Genomic DNA, 17,500 nt, shown 5'->3' on the forward strand with positions numbered 1-17,500 from the left:
GAACTGAGACCTGTTTGACCTGCAGGGGGCGATCTAACAAATATATGGTCTATGGTTCTTTCAGCCCTCCCGACTCTGCTGACTCACCAATCACAGCCAGAGTCTGCATGAACTGACCACTGTGACCGTCAGCTGTGAGCAGATGTTTTCCTCCTTTGAGAAGCTTCAAAGCTCAAAGCTTTGTTGATTCGATGTGAAACTAATGAGGTGAAACCTGTCGAGACCTGATCTGTGGTGGATGATGTCTGACCCCTGGTCGTGGTCTGGTTTGAAGGAGAAAAGGATTGAGCACTGAACTCCTGCTGCTGTCGTCACATCACCTCCTCTTGAACAACCAGTCTGCTGTTTGATTCTCATGTTCAGACTCAAACCAACATGTTCGTCCGGCTCGCTTCACTTTCTGACTTCCTGTCTGAGTCAGAATAAACTGCAGTGTGTGTTCATGGTGATGAAGGAACAGGATCTACAGAGGATCTATCAGAACTGTTAGCAGTTAGCATCCACTGCTAGTCTGAACATGAAGACAGGTGAAGGAAAATGCTGGACTGATATTTGAACAAAGATGTGTCACATTACTGTTGTTGGAGTTGAAAATAATTTGATGAACATCACAAAGAATCATTTTCCAGCAGCTGGTGACCATAAACCCATCAGTCAGGACCAACTGGACCAACTGGACCAACTGGACCAACCATGAATCAATCAAAGGTCTTAATTAACCCATAAACACATCAGGTGTGAACAGCAAACAGTGTATCACCTGACTGTGTTGTGGATTTCTTCCTCCTGCAGCAGCCTCTTCATCATCGCTCTCAGCTCTCCCAGGTACAGCCCCGCCCCAACCTCTGCAGGTGGTTTAGCCCCGCCCCCTGACTGCTCATCATCCTCCCCCTGGCCCCCCACCTGGGAGCAGTGGTACCGCCCACTGAACGCGGCGTAAGCCAATAGAAATGCTGCGAGAGATACAACACGGCCACTTTGAACCACTTGAAGTGTGTGTGTGTGTGTGTGTGTGTGTGTGTGTGTGTGTACCTGTGGTGAAGATGATGACTCCATACACACACAAGAACATGCCGACTCTCCGGTAACCATGGTGATGCCATAGCAACAATGCTGTGATGTCACTGCTAGGCCCCGCCTCCACCTCCTCCTCAGCCTCTGATGTCACAAACCTCATCTCCACCCTCTGAGCTCCTCCCACCTCCCCATCCTCGGCCACACCCACCAGGGACGACTGGAGAGAGAGAGAGAGAGAGAGAGATGTAACCGTGGTTACAGGTCAGAGGGGGAGGAGCTTGTCTCCATGTGGTTCACCTGTGGTCTCACCTGTGTCAGAGGGGTCCTGATGGCGTCCATGACGAGCTGCAGAGGCAGTTAGTGGAGCGTTACCTTCATTTTCAGATGAGAGTAAAACTAAATAAAAACGACTTAAACAAATTAATGTTTGACGATTTCTGGACTAAATTAATCTACAATCCAAGAGTTCAGCTGAGACATGAAAACCTGCAGGCAGCACGAGTACATCCATCAAAAGCTAAGCTAACGTAGCTTCATCATGTCCTGTGGCTGGAACGCTAACGTTACTTTCAGCGTTTGCTGTCAGGAGGAACGAGTCAGTTCAGGATTAACATGACGTGATCCCACGTTTCAGCTTCTCCTCTGAAGATAAACTCACACAGCTCCTGGATGAGCAGCAGCTAGCTGTGCTAATGCTAATGCTAATGCTAGAGCTAATGCTAATGCTAATATAATCATGAATCAAGGCTTTTTATTTTTTTAAAACCTTTAAACTGTAGTAGAAGAAGAGGACGCAACAAGACATCAGACAACGCCATTAACATGAACATGAACATGAACATTAACAGAGCGCCAGACGAACCCGAGACGGAAACATGACGTTTAATGTGAGGAAGTTTCATGAGCAAACATCTTCCTCTTCTTCCTCTTCTTCTTCTCCTTCCTCTGCTCCTTCTCCTTCTTCTTCTTCCTCTTCTTCTTCTTCTTCTTCTTCCTTGGCTTCCTCATCTTCTTCTTCCTCCTCTTCTTCTTCCGTTGCTTCCTCTTCTTCTTCTTCTTCTTATTTCTTTGCTTCTTGTTATTCCTCTGCTTCTTCTTCTTCCTCATCTTTTCTTCTCCCTCATCTTCTTTCTCTTCTTCTTCCTCCTCTTCTTTCTTCTTCCTCTTCTTCTTCTTCTTCTTCTTCCATTGCTTCCTCCTCTTTTCCTCTTCTTTCTTCTTCTTCTCTTTCTTTGCTTCATCTTCTTCTTCTTCTCCCTCCTCTGCTTCTTCTCCTTCTTCTTCTTCTTCCTCTGCCATCTCTTCTTACTAGGGATGTGAAGATTCACCGATTCATATCGGTGGTCCGATATAAACGTTTGCGATGCGACTGCACCGGTAGAATGAACGTGCATCGGATATAATTTACGGGTGAATTCGCGGTGCATCTCTTCTAGCCTGTCTACACCGGCAAATCCCATTGTTAAATCGACTATTTCTATCTATGTTCTAGTATTTTCAAGGCAACCTGAATGCACCATGGCGTCCCCAGGCAGTGACGCAAGCAGGTGTTGTACACAACAGACAAACGAGGCAAACGAGAAAGACGATAGCCGCAACAAGATATTTAATGCACCAAAAAAGACACATTAATCAAACGTGTGGCAATACGTTGGGTTTTTTTAAGCGAGGGGGTCAGCTAGACAAGACGCACGCAATTTGCAAACAATGCCGTGCGGCTATCAAGTACGTCGGCAGCACGACGCAACAAGCGTTCCCTCTGAACAGTGTTCAGTACCGCTTGTGACATATTAATAATAATAATAATAATACATTTTATTTGGAGCGCCTTTCAGAACACTCAAGGACACTTTACAGAGCGGGTAAAACACAAATAACACAAGATAAATACAAGCAGAATAATAAAAAAAAACTAGAAAATTCCCCCTGGGAAATTTTGAAAGGGACACGGGGTGTGTTTGAGCCGACAAAATTATCTACGATTTAAAGTTTGAATGAAGTCTCTAGGACAAAGTATGGCCGAGCAGCGGACAATTGAAAAAGGCTGAAATTTGAGGAAATTTCCCCATTCATTTCTTATGGGAAATTTATCGCAGTTGTTTGCGTCTTACGTCGGCCTTCGATGGTCATAGCTCGAAAACCGTAAGAGATATCAAAATGTGCCGAGGGTCATTTTGAGCCGACAAAATTATCTACGTTTTAAAGTTTGAATGAAGTCTCTAGGAGAAACTATGGCGAAGCAGCGGACAATTGAAAAAGGCTGCAATTTGAGAAAACGGCAGATATCAGAGGTAGTCAGTCCCTGATTAATGAACTGGTCCCAGCTGTGTTTCTGTGGCTTTCTCCTTGTCTGTCTCTGTTGATCACCTCAGCTGTCTGTGTCTGCTTCTCTCCTCTGCTTCATGTCTCTGTTAACATGAATTAATGAACTGAATCAATAAACATGAATGGAGCTAATGCTAACGGAGCTAACAGAGCTAACACTAACGGAGCTAACAGCGCGAATACAGCTAACAGCTCTAACGCTAACAGCTAACTGTGCTAGCAGAGCTAATAGAGCTAACAGCGTTAACAAGGGGGCGGGGGGATGGGGTTTTCATTATGCATTTGTCTGTGTGTGTGTGTTTATGTATCTGTCGTTGTGTGTGACTGCGTATGTGTGTGTCTTCGTCTGTTTGTGTGTGTGTGTGTCTGCTTGAACTACACAAGCAGCCCAACCAGCTCCTACATGGAGATGTGTCTGGTATATGTGTGTCTGAATGTGTGTGTGTGTGTGTGCGTGTGTAACTTCTGCCCCACCTGCTGATAATTACCTCTGCACCTCTCCCACTGTTTACCTGTTCCTGTTCAGTTTTGACGTGCTTGTTTTTAATCACTTTTTAGCTGTTGGTTAGCTCTTTTTGTGTGTGCATTTGTGTGACTACTGTCTCAACCTCTTTGGCAAAGAGCTTTCTGAAGCTGAGTTTAACTGCTTGTTGGACGGAGATTGTTTTCAAACAATGCCCTTGTTTTGACTGAGCTCGTTAAGATAATCACTCTCAGGCTGGTTGTCCTGCAGATGTGTGTGCGTGGGTTATTGACCGGTGTGTGTGTAAATGACAGTTGCACCTGTCGTTAACTCTTCCCTTGAAAAGCGGCTTTTTCGCTGTCGGTTTCTTCCGAACAACTTGCGATTGTGACAAAACCGTAGCTGCTATCAAAAAACCGATTACACTGTGAGATGCGGACAAGTCTGGGCCAGATGTACGTGTGTTTTATGTCCAGATATTCTTTAGAAAAATGACAAAATGGTCGACTTAAAAAGACTCTGCGACTCAGAGAACAGGAGTTTGTATTGTATGCAGTGAGATTTGGGTTCGGCGAACCTCCTGAACTAAATCCTCTGGTGAGAGAACCGTACCTCGTATCAGAGTGTACTATAGATCATCGGACTCCCGAGAACTTCCTGAGTCCGACCATCTCCTCGTTTTATTCCTGACACAACAACTTTTCGTTTTATGGCGATCTAAAGACAGGAGGCATTTCTGCTTTGCTCACAAAACAGCTCTGAATTTTAACATGGGACTTAATGGGAGAACAGGAGGGCGCTGGCTGCACAAAACGTCTCACTATTTAAATTCAGTAAGTCTCTCGGCTTTTTTCGAGGACATCACACGAAAGAGGACAAGTTTGTCTACAAACTGGTCCCAAAATTATGCATGTAGAGTGTAATTTGTGGCCGTAGCGACGAGAAAAAGAGAAGATTTTCAGATCGTTTTTAGACTCTGTGCCACTCTAGCACGAACATTCCGCGCAATACACACCCATTATAATCTCAAAATTTCCCGCCAAACGATCACTGTCATTGAACAGTGACTGATCAAAAACTATAGGACCAATCAAAATGTGGATGAACACACCAATAGACCAGACTTGGGTCTACATTTTAAAGTTGAAATGAAGTCTCTCGGTGAATGTATGCCTGAGCTACAGATGTTTGAAAAACTCCAATTTCAATCTTGTTTTTTTCGCCCGTCCCATTCATTTCTTATGGGAAATTTATCGCAGTTTTTCGCGTCTTACGACGCGAAAAACTGCGATAAATTTGAGAAAAGTAATAGCACACCGATCCCGAACAATACGCACATTTTGATATATAATTTGCGAGGGTTTTCTCAAAGCTGCGGGGCGAGTTAAGGGACGAAAACTTGGAGGAAGATGAAAAATAACTAGAAAATTCCCCCTGGGAAATTTTGAAAGGGACACGGGGTGTGTTCGAGCCGACAAAATTATCTACGTTTTAAAGTTTGAATGAAGTCTCTAGGACAAAGTATGGCCGAGCAGCGGACAATTGAAAAAGGCTGAAATTTGAGGAAATTTCCCCATTCATTTCTTATGGGAAATTTATCGCAGTTGTTCGCGTCTTACGTCGGCCTTCGATGGTCATAGCTCGAAAACCGTAAGAGATATCAAAATGTGCCGAGGGTCATTTGGAGCCGACAAAATTATCTACGTTTTAAAGTTTGAATGAAGTCTCTAGGAGAAACTATGGCGAAGCAGCGGACAATTGAAAAAGGCTGCAATGTGAGAAAACGGCAGATATCAGAGGCAGTCAGTCCCTGATTAATGAATTGCTCTCAGCTGTGTTTCTGTGGCTTTCTCCTTGTCTGTCTCTGTTGATCACCTCAGCTGTCTGTGTCTGCTTCTCTCCTCTGCTTCATGTCTCTGTTAACATGAATTAATGAACTGAATCAATAAACATGAATGGAGCTAATGCTAACGGAGCTAACAGAGCTAACACTAATGGAGCGAACAGCTAACGGTGCGAATAGAGCTAACGGCGCTAACGCAAACAGAGCTAACTGTGCTAACAGAGCTAATAGAGCTAGCGGCGTTAACAAGGGGGCGGGGGGATGGGGTTTTCATTATGCATTTGTCTGTGTGTGTGTGTTTATGTATCTGTCGTTGTGTGTGACTGCGTATGTGTGTGTCTTCGTCTGTTTCTGTGGCTTTCTCCTTGTCTGTCTCTGTTGATCACCTCAGCTGTCTGTGTCTGCTTCTCTCCTCTGCTTCATGTCTCTGTTAACATGAATTAATGAACTGAATCAATAAGCATGAATGGAGTTAATGCTAACAGAGCTAACAGAGCTAACACTAACGGAGCTAACACTAACGGAGCTAACAGCTAACGGCGCGAATAGAGCTAACGGCGCTAACGCTAACAGAGCTAACTGTGCTAACAGAGCTAATAGAGCTAACGGTGTTAACAAGGGGGCGGGGGGATGGGGTTTTCATTATGCATTTGTCTGTGTATGTGTGTTTATGTATCTGTCATTGTGTGTGACTGCGTATGTGTGTGTCTTCGTCTGTTTGTGTGTGTGTGTCTGCTTGAACTACACAAGCAGCCCAACCAGCTCCTACATGGAGATGTGTATAGTATATATGTGTCTGAATGTGTGTGTGTGTGTGTGTGTGCGTGTGTGCCTGTGTAACTTCTGCCCCACCTGCTGATAATTACCTCTCTACCTCTCCCACTTTTTACCTGTTCCTGTTCAGTTTTGACGTGCTGTTTTTAATCACTTTTTAGCTGTTGGTTAGCCCTGCTTGTGTGTGTGTTTGTGTGACTACTGTCTCAACCTTTTTGGCAAAGCGCTTGGTGAAGCTGAGTTTAACTGTTTGTTGGATGGAGATTGTTTTCAAACAATGCCCTTGTTTTGACTGAGCTCGTTAAGATAATCATTCTCAGGCTTGTTGTCCTGCAGATGTGTGTGCGTGGGTTATTGACCGGTGTGTGTGTAAATGACAGTTGCACCTGTTAAACTCCTCCCTTGAAAAGCGGCTTTTTCGCTGTCGGTTTCTTCCGAACAACTTGCGATTGTGTCAAAACCGTAGCTGCTATCAAAAAACCGATTACACTGTGAGATGCGGACAAGTCTGGGCCAGATGTACGTGTGTTTTATGTCCAGATATTCTTTAGAAAAATGACAAAATGGTCGACTTAAAAAGACTCTGCGACTCAGAGAACAGGAGTTTGTATTGTATGCAGTGAGATTTGGGTTCGGCGAACCTCCTGAACTAAATCCTCTGGTGAGAGAACCGTACCTCGTATCAGAGTGTACTATAGATCATCGGACTCCCGAGAACTTCCTGAGTCCGGCCATCTCCTCGTTTTATTCCTGACACAACAACTTTTCGTTTTATGGCGATCTAAAGACAGGAGGCATTTCTGCTTTGCTCACAAAACAGCTCTGAATTTTAACATGGGACTTAATGGGAGAACAGGAGGGCGCTGGCTGCACAAAACGTCTCACTATTTAAATTCAGTAAGTCTCTCAGCTTTTTCGAGGACATCACACGAAAGAGGACAAGTTTGTCTACAAAATGAGCCCAAAATTATGCGTGTAGAGTGTAATTTGTGGCCGTAGCGACGAGAAAAAGAGAAGATTTTCAGATCGTTTTTAGACTCTGTGCCACTCTAGCACGCACTCTAGCACGAACATTCCGCGCAATACACACCCATTATAATCTCAAAATTTCCCTCCAAACGATCACTGTCATTGAACAGTGACTGATCAAAAACTATAGGACCAATCAAAATGTGGATGAACACACCAATAGACCAGACTTGGGTCTACATTTTAAAGTTGAAATGAAGTCTCTCGGTGAATGTATGCCTGAGCTACAGATGTTTGAAAAACTCCAATTTCAATCTTGTTTTTTTCGCCCGTCCCATTCATTTCTTATGGGAAATTTATCGCAGTTTTTCGCGTCTTACGACGCGAAAAACTGCGATAAATTTGAGAAAAGTAATAGCACACCGATCCCGAACAATACGCACGTTTTGATATATAATTTGCGAGGGTTTTCTCAAAGCTGTGGGACGAGTTTGAGGACGAAAACTTGGAGGAAGATGAAAAATAACTAGAAAATTCCCCCTGGGAAATTTTGAAAGGGACACGGGGTGCGTTGGAGCCGACAAAATTATCTACGTTTTAAAGTTTGAATGAAGTCTCTAGGACAAAGTATGGCCGAGCAGCGGACAATTGAAAAAGGCTGAAATTTGAGGAAATTTCCCCATTCATTTCTTATGGGAAATTTATCGCAGTTGTTTGCGTCTTACGTCGGCCTTCGATGGTCATAGCTCGAAAACCGTAAGAGATATCAAAATGTGCCGAGGGTCATTTTGAGCCGACAAAATTATCTACGTTTTAAAGTTTGAATGAAGTCTCTAGGAGAAACTATGGCGAAGCAGCGGACAATTGAAAAAGGCTGCAAATTGAGAAAACGGCAGATATCAGAGGTAGTCAGTCCCTGATTAATGAATTGCTCTCAGCTGTGTTTCTGTGGCTTTCTCCTTGTCTGTCTCTGTTGATCACCTCAGCTGTCTGTGTCTGCTTCTCTCCTCTGCTTCATGTCTCTGTTAACATGAATTAATGAACTGAATCAATAAACATGAATGGAGCTAATGCTAACGGAGCTAACAGAGCTAACACTAACTGAGCTAACAGCTAAAGGTGCGAATATAGCTAACGGCGCTAGCGCTAACAGAGCTAACTGTGCTAACAGAGCTAACAGAGCTAACGGCGTTAACAAGGGGGCGGGGGGATGGGGTTTTCATTATGCATTTGTCTGTGTGTGTGTGTTTATGTATCTGTCGTTGTGTGTGACTGCGTATGTGTGTGTCTTCGTCTGTTTGTGTGTGTGTGTCTGCTTGAACTACACAAGCAGCCCAACCAGCTCCTACATGGAGATGTGTCTGGTATATGTGTGTCTGAATGTGTGTGTGTGTGTGTGTGTGTTTGTTTGTGTGCGTGTGTAACTTCTGCCCCACCTGCTGATAATTACCTCTCTACCTCTCCCACTTTTTACCTGTTCCTGTTCAGTTTTGACGTGCTTGTTTTTAATCACTTTTTAGCTGTTGGTTAGCCCTGCTTGTGTGTGTGTTTGTGTGACTACTGTCTCAACCTTTTTGGCAAAGCGCTTGGTGAAGCTGAGTTTAACTGTTTGTTGGATGGAGATTGTTTTCAAACAATGCCCTTGTTTTGACTGAGCTCGTTAAGATAATCATTCTCAGGCTTGTTGTCCTGCAGATGTGTGTGCGTGGGTTATTGACCGGTGTGTGTGTAAATGACAGTTAATGACACACCTGTTAACTGAAAAGCGGCTTTTTCGCTGTCGGTTTCTTCCGAACAACTTGCGATTGTGTCAAAACCGTAGCTGCTATCAAAAAACCGATTACACTGTGAGATGCGGACAAGTCTGGGCCAGATGTACGTGTGTTTTATGTCCAGATATTCTTTAGAAAAATGACAAAATGGTCGACTTAAAAAGACTCTGCGACTCAGAGAACAGGAGTTTGTATTGTATGCAGTGAGATTTGGGTTCGGCGAACCTCCTGAACTAAATCCTCTGGTGAGAGAACCGTACCTCGTATCAGAGTGTACTATAGATCATCGGACTCCCGAGAACTTCCTGAGTCCGAATATCATCTCGTTTTATTCCTGAGACAACAACTTTTCGTTTTATGGCGATGTAAAGACAGGAGGCATTTATGCTTTTCTCACAAAACAGCTCTGAATTTTTACATTGGAGTCAATGGGAGAGCTAGAGGGAGGTGGCTACACAAAAAGCCTCACTATTTAAATTCAGTAAGTCTCTCGGCTTTTTCGAGGACATCACATGAAAGAGGACAAGTTTGTCTACAAAAGATCCCAAAATTATGTGTCTCCTATTCACCGTTTGTATTTTACGGCAATTTTAGAAACACATTTCAGGCGATTTTTCACCGGCTGTCTCACTCTAACTTATGACATCACCCACTGTAGAGGGAGAGATTCTGAGCATTTTTGTGAGAAACTTGATGGTCTTCAGATGGTCATAGCTCGAAAACCGTAAGAGATATCAAAAAATGTGCCGGTATTAATTTTGAGCTGACAAATTTATCTACGTTTTAAACTTTGAATGAAGTCTCTAGGACAAAGTATGGCCGAGCTGCGGACAATTGAAAAAGGCTGAAATTTGAGGAAATTTCCCCATTCATTTCTTATGGGAAAGTCTTCGCAGTTGTTCGCGTCTTACGTCGGCCTTCGATGGTCATAGTTCGAAAACCGTAAGAGATATCAAAATGTGCCGAGGGTCATTTGGAGCCGACAAAATTATCTACGTTTTAAAGTTCAAATGAAGTCTCTCGGTGAATGTATGCCTGAGCTACAGACGTTTGAAAAACTCCAATTTCCATCTTTTTTTTTTTCGCCCGTCCCATTCATTCTTATGGGAAATTTATCGCAGTTTTTCGCGTCTTACGACGCGAAAAACTGCGATAAATTTGAGAAAAGTAATAGCACACCGATCCTGATCAAACCGCACGTTTTGATATATAATTTGCAAGGGTTTTCTCAAAGCTGCGGGGCGAGTTCAGGGACAAAAATTTGGAGGATGATGAAAAATAATAATAATAAGAAGAAACACGCGGGATAGTAATAAGTGACTCGGGGCTACGCCCCGAGTCACTGGCTCCTGCAGCAGAGCTGCAGGAGCCAGTGCCTCGGAGCGTGCCCCGTGGCCCTAATAATAATAAGAAGAAGAAGAAACGCGCGGGATAGTAATAAGGGACTCGGGGCTACGCCCCGAGTCACTGGCTCCTGCAGCTATTTCATAGCTGTAGGAGCCAGTGACTCGGGACGTTGCCCCGTGTCCCTAATAAGAAGAAGAAGAAGAAGAAGAAGAAGAAACGCGCGGGATAGTAATAAGTGACTCGGGGCTACGCCTGCAGCTATTTCATAGCTGTAGGAGCCAGTGACTCGGAAGTTGCCCCGTGTCCCTAATAAGAAGAAACGCGCGGGATAGTAATAAGTGACTCGGGGCTACGCCCCGAGTCACTGGCTCCTGCAGCTATGAAATAGCTGTAGGAGCCAGTGACTCGGGACGTTGCCCCGTGTCCCTAATAAGACGAACCGCGCGGGATAGTAATAAGTGACTCGGGGCTACGCCCCGAGTCACTGGCTCCTGCAGCTATGAAATAGCTGTAGGAGCCAGTGACTCGGGACGTTGCCCCGTGTCCCTAATAAGAAGAAACACGCGGGATAGTAATAAGTGACTCGGGGCTACGCCCCGAGTCACTGGCTCCTGCAGCTATGAAATAGCTGTAGGAGCCAGTGACTCGGGACGTTGCCCCGTGTCCCTAATAATAATAATAATAAGAAGAAGAAGAAACGCGCGGGATAGTAATAAGTGACTCGGGACGTTGCCCCGTGTCCCTAATAATAATAAGAAGAAGAAACGCGCGGGATAGTAATAAGTGACTCGGGGCGTAGCCCCGAGTCACTGGCTCCTGCAGCTATTTCATAGCTGTAGGAGCCAGTGACTCGGGACGTTGCCCCGTGTCCCTAAATAGTGACTGCTCAGCGCAGTTTACTATTCCTAGAACATGTAGACCAGTTAATATTTCTAAAGAAAAACCTGAAACTAAGCCATATGAGGTAAATCAGTGAGGTGTTTGCAGTAAATGGCATTGTTTGATTGCCAGTAGTTGATGTTTTTTGCTTACATTGTGAGCAGTTAAGAAAGACTTGTTAGGAAATGTTATTTATTTACATGTTCAATTTCTTATAGAAATTACACCAATACGTTTTCCTCCTAATACACAGGAGCACTGTGGACAAGAAATACCTCTATTTGAGCCCCTTGGTGAGAGTATTGTTTACAGCAGCTGTTACTGGCTGCCAGTTATAGTTTTATTTTTTTTCCACTTGATTCTGTAAAACATTGTTATTTGATTTTCATTCTTTGTGAGAAATCAGTCAACTTACTGAAACAAGCACATCATTCTGGCAGACAGTAGTATGTGTTGCTGGTCATGTTATTTGCACTATTCACATGGTTAATACTGTGCTTTCTGAAACTGTTTAACTGTGAAGTTTTATACATTTTGTATAATTATAAAGACCGAGAACATAATTGGGAGTTAGGAGTGCTAATTATAAATACAATTGAATGCTCTGTCTACTGAAATATGTCTTTTTTAAAATATGATTTATTGGTTACTCCATAAAAAAACAAATATTAAATACATCCCTCAAATCGATACAGAGATAAAGCAGAATTGTGCTATTGAGGTAAAAAACCTGATGTTACTGTTACTCTCTCATACTGCAACTAACTGTATTGAATGCTCACATCATATCGAAACATCCTTTTATAGTTAAGTCATATCGTTATCAAATCATTTTTGAATCGCATCGTATCGTGAGCAGGAGTGAATCGTATCGCATTGTATCGACGGGAGCTTCAGTGTATCGTAACTGTATCGTATCGGTGTCAGCGCATCGAGATGCATATCGAATCGGCCTCAGTGGTGGAGATATACAACCCTACTTCTTACTCTTCTTCTTCTTCTTCTTCCTTGGCTTCCTCTCCGTCTTCCTCTACTTTCTTCCTCTTCTTCTTCTCTTTCCTCTGCTTCCTCTTCCTCTTCTTCTTCTTCTTCCTCAACTTCTTCTTCCTCTTCTTTCTTCCTCTTCTTCCTCCTCTTTCTTCTTCCTCTTCTTTCTTCTTCCTCTTCTTTCTTCTTCCTGACCGTTGATGTAAACACTGTGTTGGACTCATCAGACTTTACTTTATTTAGATCCTTTGGTTTTATTTTTCAGTCACTTCCTGTGATGTCACTTCCTGTGACGTCCTACACAGATTACAGATCTGAGATCAGCGATGGAGCAGCTTCGTCTGAACGCTGTAACAAAGCTCGCTGTGATTGGCTCCTCGCAGGGGTCAGAGGTCAGCGTGTTGTTTGATCTGGTTAACTTTATTAACAGTAAGTAAACACACACACACACACAGACACACACACACACACAGACACACACACACACACACACTGTCGCTGCCTGCTGAAACATTGAAGCCTCTGAACTGTTTCAGAGTCAGCTGATGGTTGTTGGGTCGACATGTCAAAGTGCTCACAGTCATGATTTAAGGTGTTCCTCTGATTTAAGGTGGTATTTAGCAGCTGGAGGATTCAAAGTGATTAAATGTCCAACATGTCCACCTGATGGACGGACAGACAGACGGACGGACAGACAGGTTATTACACGAGCTGTGAGACACTGAGACAGGTGGAATTGATCCTGTATTGGAGACGAACAGCTGATCAATAAGACAGACGAGTGTCCAGAGGACTCACCTCGTTCATTCCTCCTCTCTCTCTTCTCTCTGCGTCTCATTCGTTAGTTTTCTGTGTGTTAACTTCAGGAAGTGCGGGTCACATGACCTGCAGCTCCGCCCCTTCATCCTCCACAGTTCACAGTAAAAAGACAGAGTTAACGACACACACACACACACACACACACACACACACACACACATACAATACATACAATACACACACACACACACACACACACACAGATGTCTGTATGTGTGGACATGAATGTAAATGTTCATGTATTAATGAAGGATTCATGTGTGTATTGTATGTATTGTGTGTGTGTGTGAGTGTGTGTGTGTGTATTGTATGTATTGTGTGTGTGTGTGTGAGTGTGTGTGTGTGTATTGTATGTATTGTGTGTGTGTGTGAGTGTGTGTGTGTGTATTGTATGTATTGTGTGTGTGTGTGAGTGTGTGTGTGTGTATTGTATGTATTGTGTGAGTGTGTGTGAGTATGTGTGTGTGTGCGTGTGTGTGTGTATGTGTGTGTGGTCATGTGACCCATGAACAGACTGCAGGAGCAGGAGAGAACGACCGACAGACAGACAGACCGACAGATCGACAGACCGACAGCGAGCATCAGAGTCCAGAACGAAGCTGAACCTCCAGCATCAGAACCCAGACTGACATCAACATCCGGTTTGAAGCTGGGACTCAAGGTTCACGTCATGATGTCATTCATCCAGGTGCTGTGTCGGCCAATCAAAACTGCTCGTCCTTTTGTTGCTGAGTTTTTGTGGGTTTTTCTGCTAAATAGAGACGTATTGATGAATGATGGATCTATAGTTAATCAATCCATCTCTGTAGATACAGAGGTAGATGATCAATACATGGAGACAGGTGGATGAATGTGTACATAGGGACATTAATAGGTAGATAGATTTTCTACATAAAGGCAGATCCATGAATATAAATATAGATTCACAGCTAAATATACAGGCAGGTTGGTGGAAACACATACTGAACATGTAGGTACTCAGATTAAACTGAAGGTAGACGAATAAATCTATGATAACATAATAAATATATAGGTAGCACATCGTCTGTGAATTCATGGTGAAGAGAGCAGCAGCAGGTAGATCACGTATGTTAGAAAACATTTAACACAGAGATCAAACATGATGGAGAGACAGTCAGAGAGAAATCTGACACCAAAGCATTTAACTCTCACCTCCACCTGACAGCAGCTGCTACCTGCAGGGTGCAACCAGGGGGGAGTCTCAGTTCTCTGAATTTTGTTTCCTCGCTCCTCGCAAGAACCGGAAGTTCTTCTGGTACTTCTACTTCAAATGTGTTATTTCTCCTCCGAGGATCGAGGATACATCAGTGCATCCTACCCGGAAGTCTGTCAACTGAACGGTATGAAGACTCCGCCCCCACAGCTGGCACGTTTGAACAAGGTGGAGAAACTGTTTAAGTGTAAATATCCTGCAGTGAACGGCTGAAATTTGTTCTGCATGTTTCATCTTCACTGACAGATCTGGAGTCTGTCTCATTGAACAGGACAGAAGACACAGCGAGGCTGATAAAGTTCAGGTCAGAAAGTGACACCTGTTCACCTGAAGAGGCATCCAGACAAGAATGAACTCATTAATTCTCATGTGAGTTAATAAAAGTGTTTCATATTTATTTGCTAGTGCTGGAGACTTTTTCTAATAATGTAAATATAAGTATAAAATGTAAATATATCGAGGGCGGGGGGCGGTGGGGGTGTGAATATAACGGTAACTGCAGCAGATCCAGCTGTGTCGCGTCATCAGAAACAGACGTCGCTTCACGTGACGCTTCAGAGGAAAGGACGTCTCAATTCTCCTAAAGCATGTTTCCTTGTTCCTTCTCTCCTTGCGTGGCTTCCTTGCGTCCTTCAATGCATCCCCGGTGGGAGGGACTGAGACGCAAGGAAAAGACGCAAGTGAAGGAAACGTGGATGTAATTAAGAGAAATGAGATGCGCCCCATAAGATGAGCTCGGTCTGTGCAGGTGCAGAGTTCAGCCAGCAGAGGGCAGCCTGAGCTGCTGAATCACTCTGAGAGACACCAGCCAGCGTTTCTCTGAACGAGACCACATGAGACTGATCAGACCTGCTGTTCATGAAGAACGGCTCCTCAAACACACCTCCAGGAAACAGACCTGAACGCAGCTCAACACGTCTGACAGTGAAGCTGTGAAACCTCACTGATCTCTACAGACAGGAAACAGCTGACTGTCAGTCTCAAGTTCACAAAGACACGATCACAACAATCATCCTCACTTTGATCTGAATTAGAGAGTTTAAGACACGATGTGAAGCTGAGACTCGCTTCGTTCTCACGAGCCGACGCTGTTTGAAGACTTTCACTGGATTTTCATCAGTGAATTAAAGTAGAAATCTGATGACGTCTGTCGTTCGTTCATCTTGTTTTTTAATTGAGGCCATAAATTGTGACTGAAACTGAGACTGAAACATTCAGACGAGCTTTGTTAAAGTGCAGTTTAACCTTCAGGAATCAGTTTAATTCACTTTCAGGGTTTTAGGTTGAAGTTTAGATTCAGAAACGTCTTCCAGACATAAAAACGAGTTTAAAGACGAGAACTCGTCGGTGTTTAACGTTCATGACAGACCTTCTGATAACGAGACATTAAAATGTAATTCATGACTACAAGCTGCTGCTGAACTTCATATCATGACGAACTGCTGATGAAGATCAATATAATCACACATGTAGTGATCAGATTCTGGTCCTGTTTGAACATCTGATCAATAAATCCACAGAGTGTCAGACAGTTTTCTGATGGTTTATTGTGGTTTGAAAATGTTTCACTTCAGTAAAAATATATAAATCCAACAATCACACAACCTACAAGCCCCAAATCATCCAATCAGCAGATTATATTTGATTTCAGAAGCAGAGTTTCTGAGTCAGTTAGTGGCTGAAAAATATTGATTCACACAGTAAAGCATCAAGTCACAAGAAGCAGAGTCCAGATCCAGAGTCCAGACTAAACCTGATCCAGGACTGTCAGAGGGAACTTTACAGTCCTCGGACCCTTTAAACATGTTGAGACAGTGCACGGGACAGTGAGAGGACAGTCCTGGATCAGGGTTTAGACCAGCTGAGTATCAGAGTACAGATCATCAGAGAATCAGGAGCTCAGCCGGTCCAGCAGGTGGCAGCACTGACAGTCTGCTGAGCTGAAAACACATGAAGCAGGTTCGAGCAGCAGCTGCTTTTTCCTCCATCTGACCAACAGCTACAGAACCAGGTTCAGGACCAGGTCCAGGATCAGTTAGAGGGGACCAGAATCCTTCCTGGGTTAAAGAAAGAAGAACACTGAATGTTAGAGTTCGTACTGAACACTGAATAAAACTAGTCTATAGCAGAAAAAGCTGGTCTGGACTGATCCAGACTGGTGGAAACTGGTTTTGGACTGTGTGTACTGGTCTGACCTCGGGCTTTCCTCTTGTAGTAGATGAATCCAGCCAGGGACAAGATCAGACCCAGGATCAGTCCCGAGGCTCCGATGGCGATCTTGTTTCTCTCAGACTCAGGCATGGACGGGTCTGAGGACAGACAGGTAGAGAGGCAGGTAGACAGGTGAAGAGGCAGGTAGACAGGTGAAGAGGCAGGTAGACAGGTGAGCAGACAGACAGGTATAGATTCAGGTGGACGGGTGAGCAGACAGACAGGTATAGATTCAGGTGAACAGGTGAGCAGACAGACAGGCATAGATTCAGGTGGACAGGTGAGCAGACAGACAGGTATAGATTGAGGTGGACAGGTGAGCAGACAGACAGGTATTTACCCCAGTCAGTAACCAGTGGTTCTCTGAGGCTGGCGTGCTCCACCACACAGGAGATCTTCTCTCCAGACCTGCTTCAACACAAACCAACAGATCAGAGCTGCTGTCAGACTACTGAGAGAACTGGACCTGGACCTGACCGGACGTGGACTCACCTGGGCGTGTACTCCAGGTGAGAGTGGATCTGGTAGTACCAATCAGCGTCCGCCAGCTCATCGGTGGAAGTGACGTCAGAGGAGACTTTGTGTCCGTCTCTGAGCCAGCTCACTCTGATCTGTTTGGGGTAGAAGTCGAAGACGCTGCAGACCAACATGGCCGGATGTTTACCAGCAGGGGGCGTCACAGAGTGCAGCACGACGTAGGGCTCAGCTGGAACACAGACGTTCAGACACTATAATTATTATTATGATTATTACTTTAAAAATTAAGTTAATTTTATTTAGAATTTATTTACTTTTAAAAGAAACAAAAGCACAATTTCCTTGTTCTGCGCAGACACCCCAACAGTGCAGTGGTGTCCTCT

At 44.1% G+C, this 17,500-nt stretch overlaps 2 protein-coding genes across 2 annotated transcripts in view; both read right to left on the minus strand.

Moving 5' to 3' along the window:
- The window catches only part of tfr2 (transferrin receptor 2), a 12,676-nt gene extending 11,320 nt beyond the window's left edge, over positions 1-1,356 (minus strand). The window contains exons 1-3 of the mRNA XM_041965409.1: positions 1,327-1,356; positions 1,033-1,234; positions 761-953 (exon numbers count right to left, since the gene is read on the minus strand). Of these exons, the coding sequence (XP_041821343.1) occupies positions 761-953; positions 1,033-1,234; positions 1,327-1,356 (425 nt within the window). The remainder of the gene's footprint in view (positions 1-760; positions 954-1,032; positions 1,235-1,326) is intronic.
- Positions 1,357-15,956: 14,600 nt separating this feature from the next.
- The window catches only part of LOC121626896 (H-2 class II histocompatibility antigen, E-S beta chain-like), a 3,019-nt gene continuing 1,475 nt past the window's right edge, over positions 15,957-17,500 (minus strand). The window contains exons 3-6 of the mRNA XM_041965638.1: positions 17,133-17,346; positions 16,981-17,048; positions 16,625-16,738; positions 15,957-16,486 (exon numbers count right to left, since the gene is read on the minus strand). Of these exons, the coding sequence (XP_041821572.1) occupies positions 16,461-16,486; positions 16,625-16,738; positions 16,981-17,048; positions 17,133-17,346 (422 nt within the window). The 3' untranslated portion in view covers positions 15,957-16,460. The remainder of the gene's footprint in view (positions 16,487-16,624; positions 16,739-16,980; positions 17,049-17,132; positions 17,347-17,500) is intronic.

This window comes from Chelmon rostratus, chromosome 23, assembly GCF_017976325.1.
Source record: "Chelmon rostratus isolate fCheRos1 chromosome 23, fCheRos1.pri, whole genome shotgun sequence".
NCBI classification, from domain to species: Eukaryota; Metazoa; Chordata; class Actinopteri; order Chaetodontiformes; family Chaetodontidae; genus Chelmon; species Chelmon rostratus.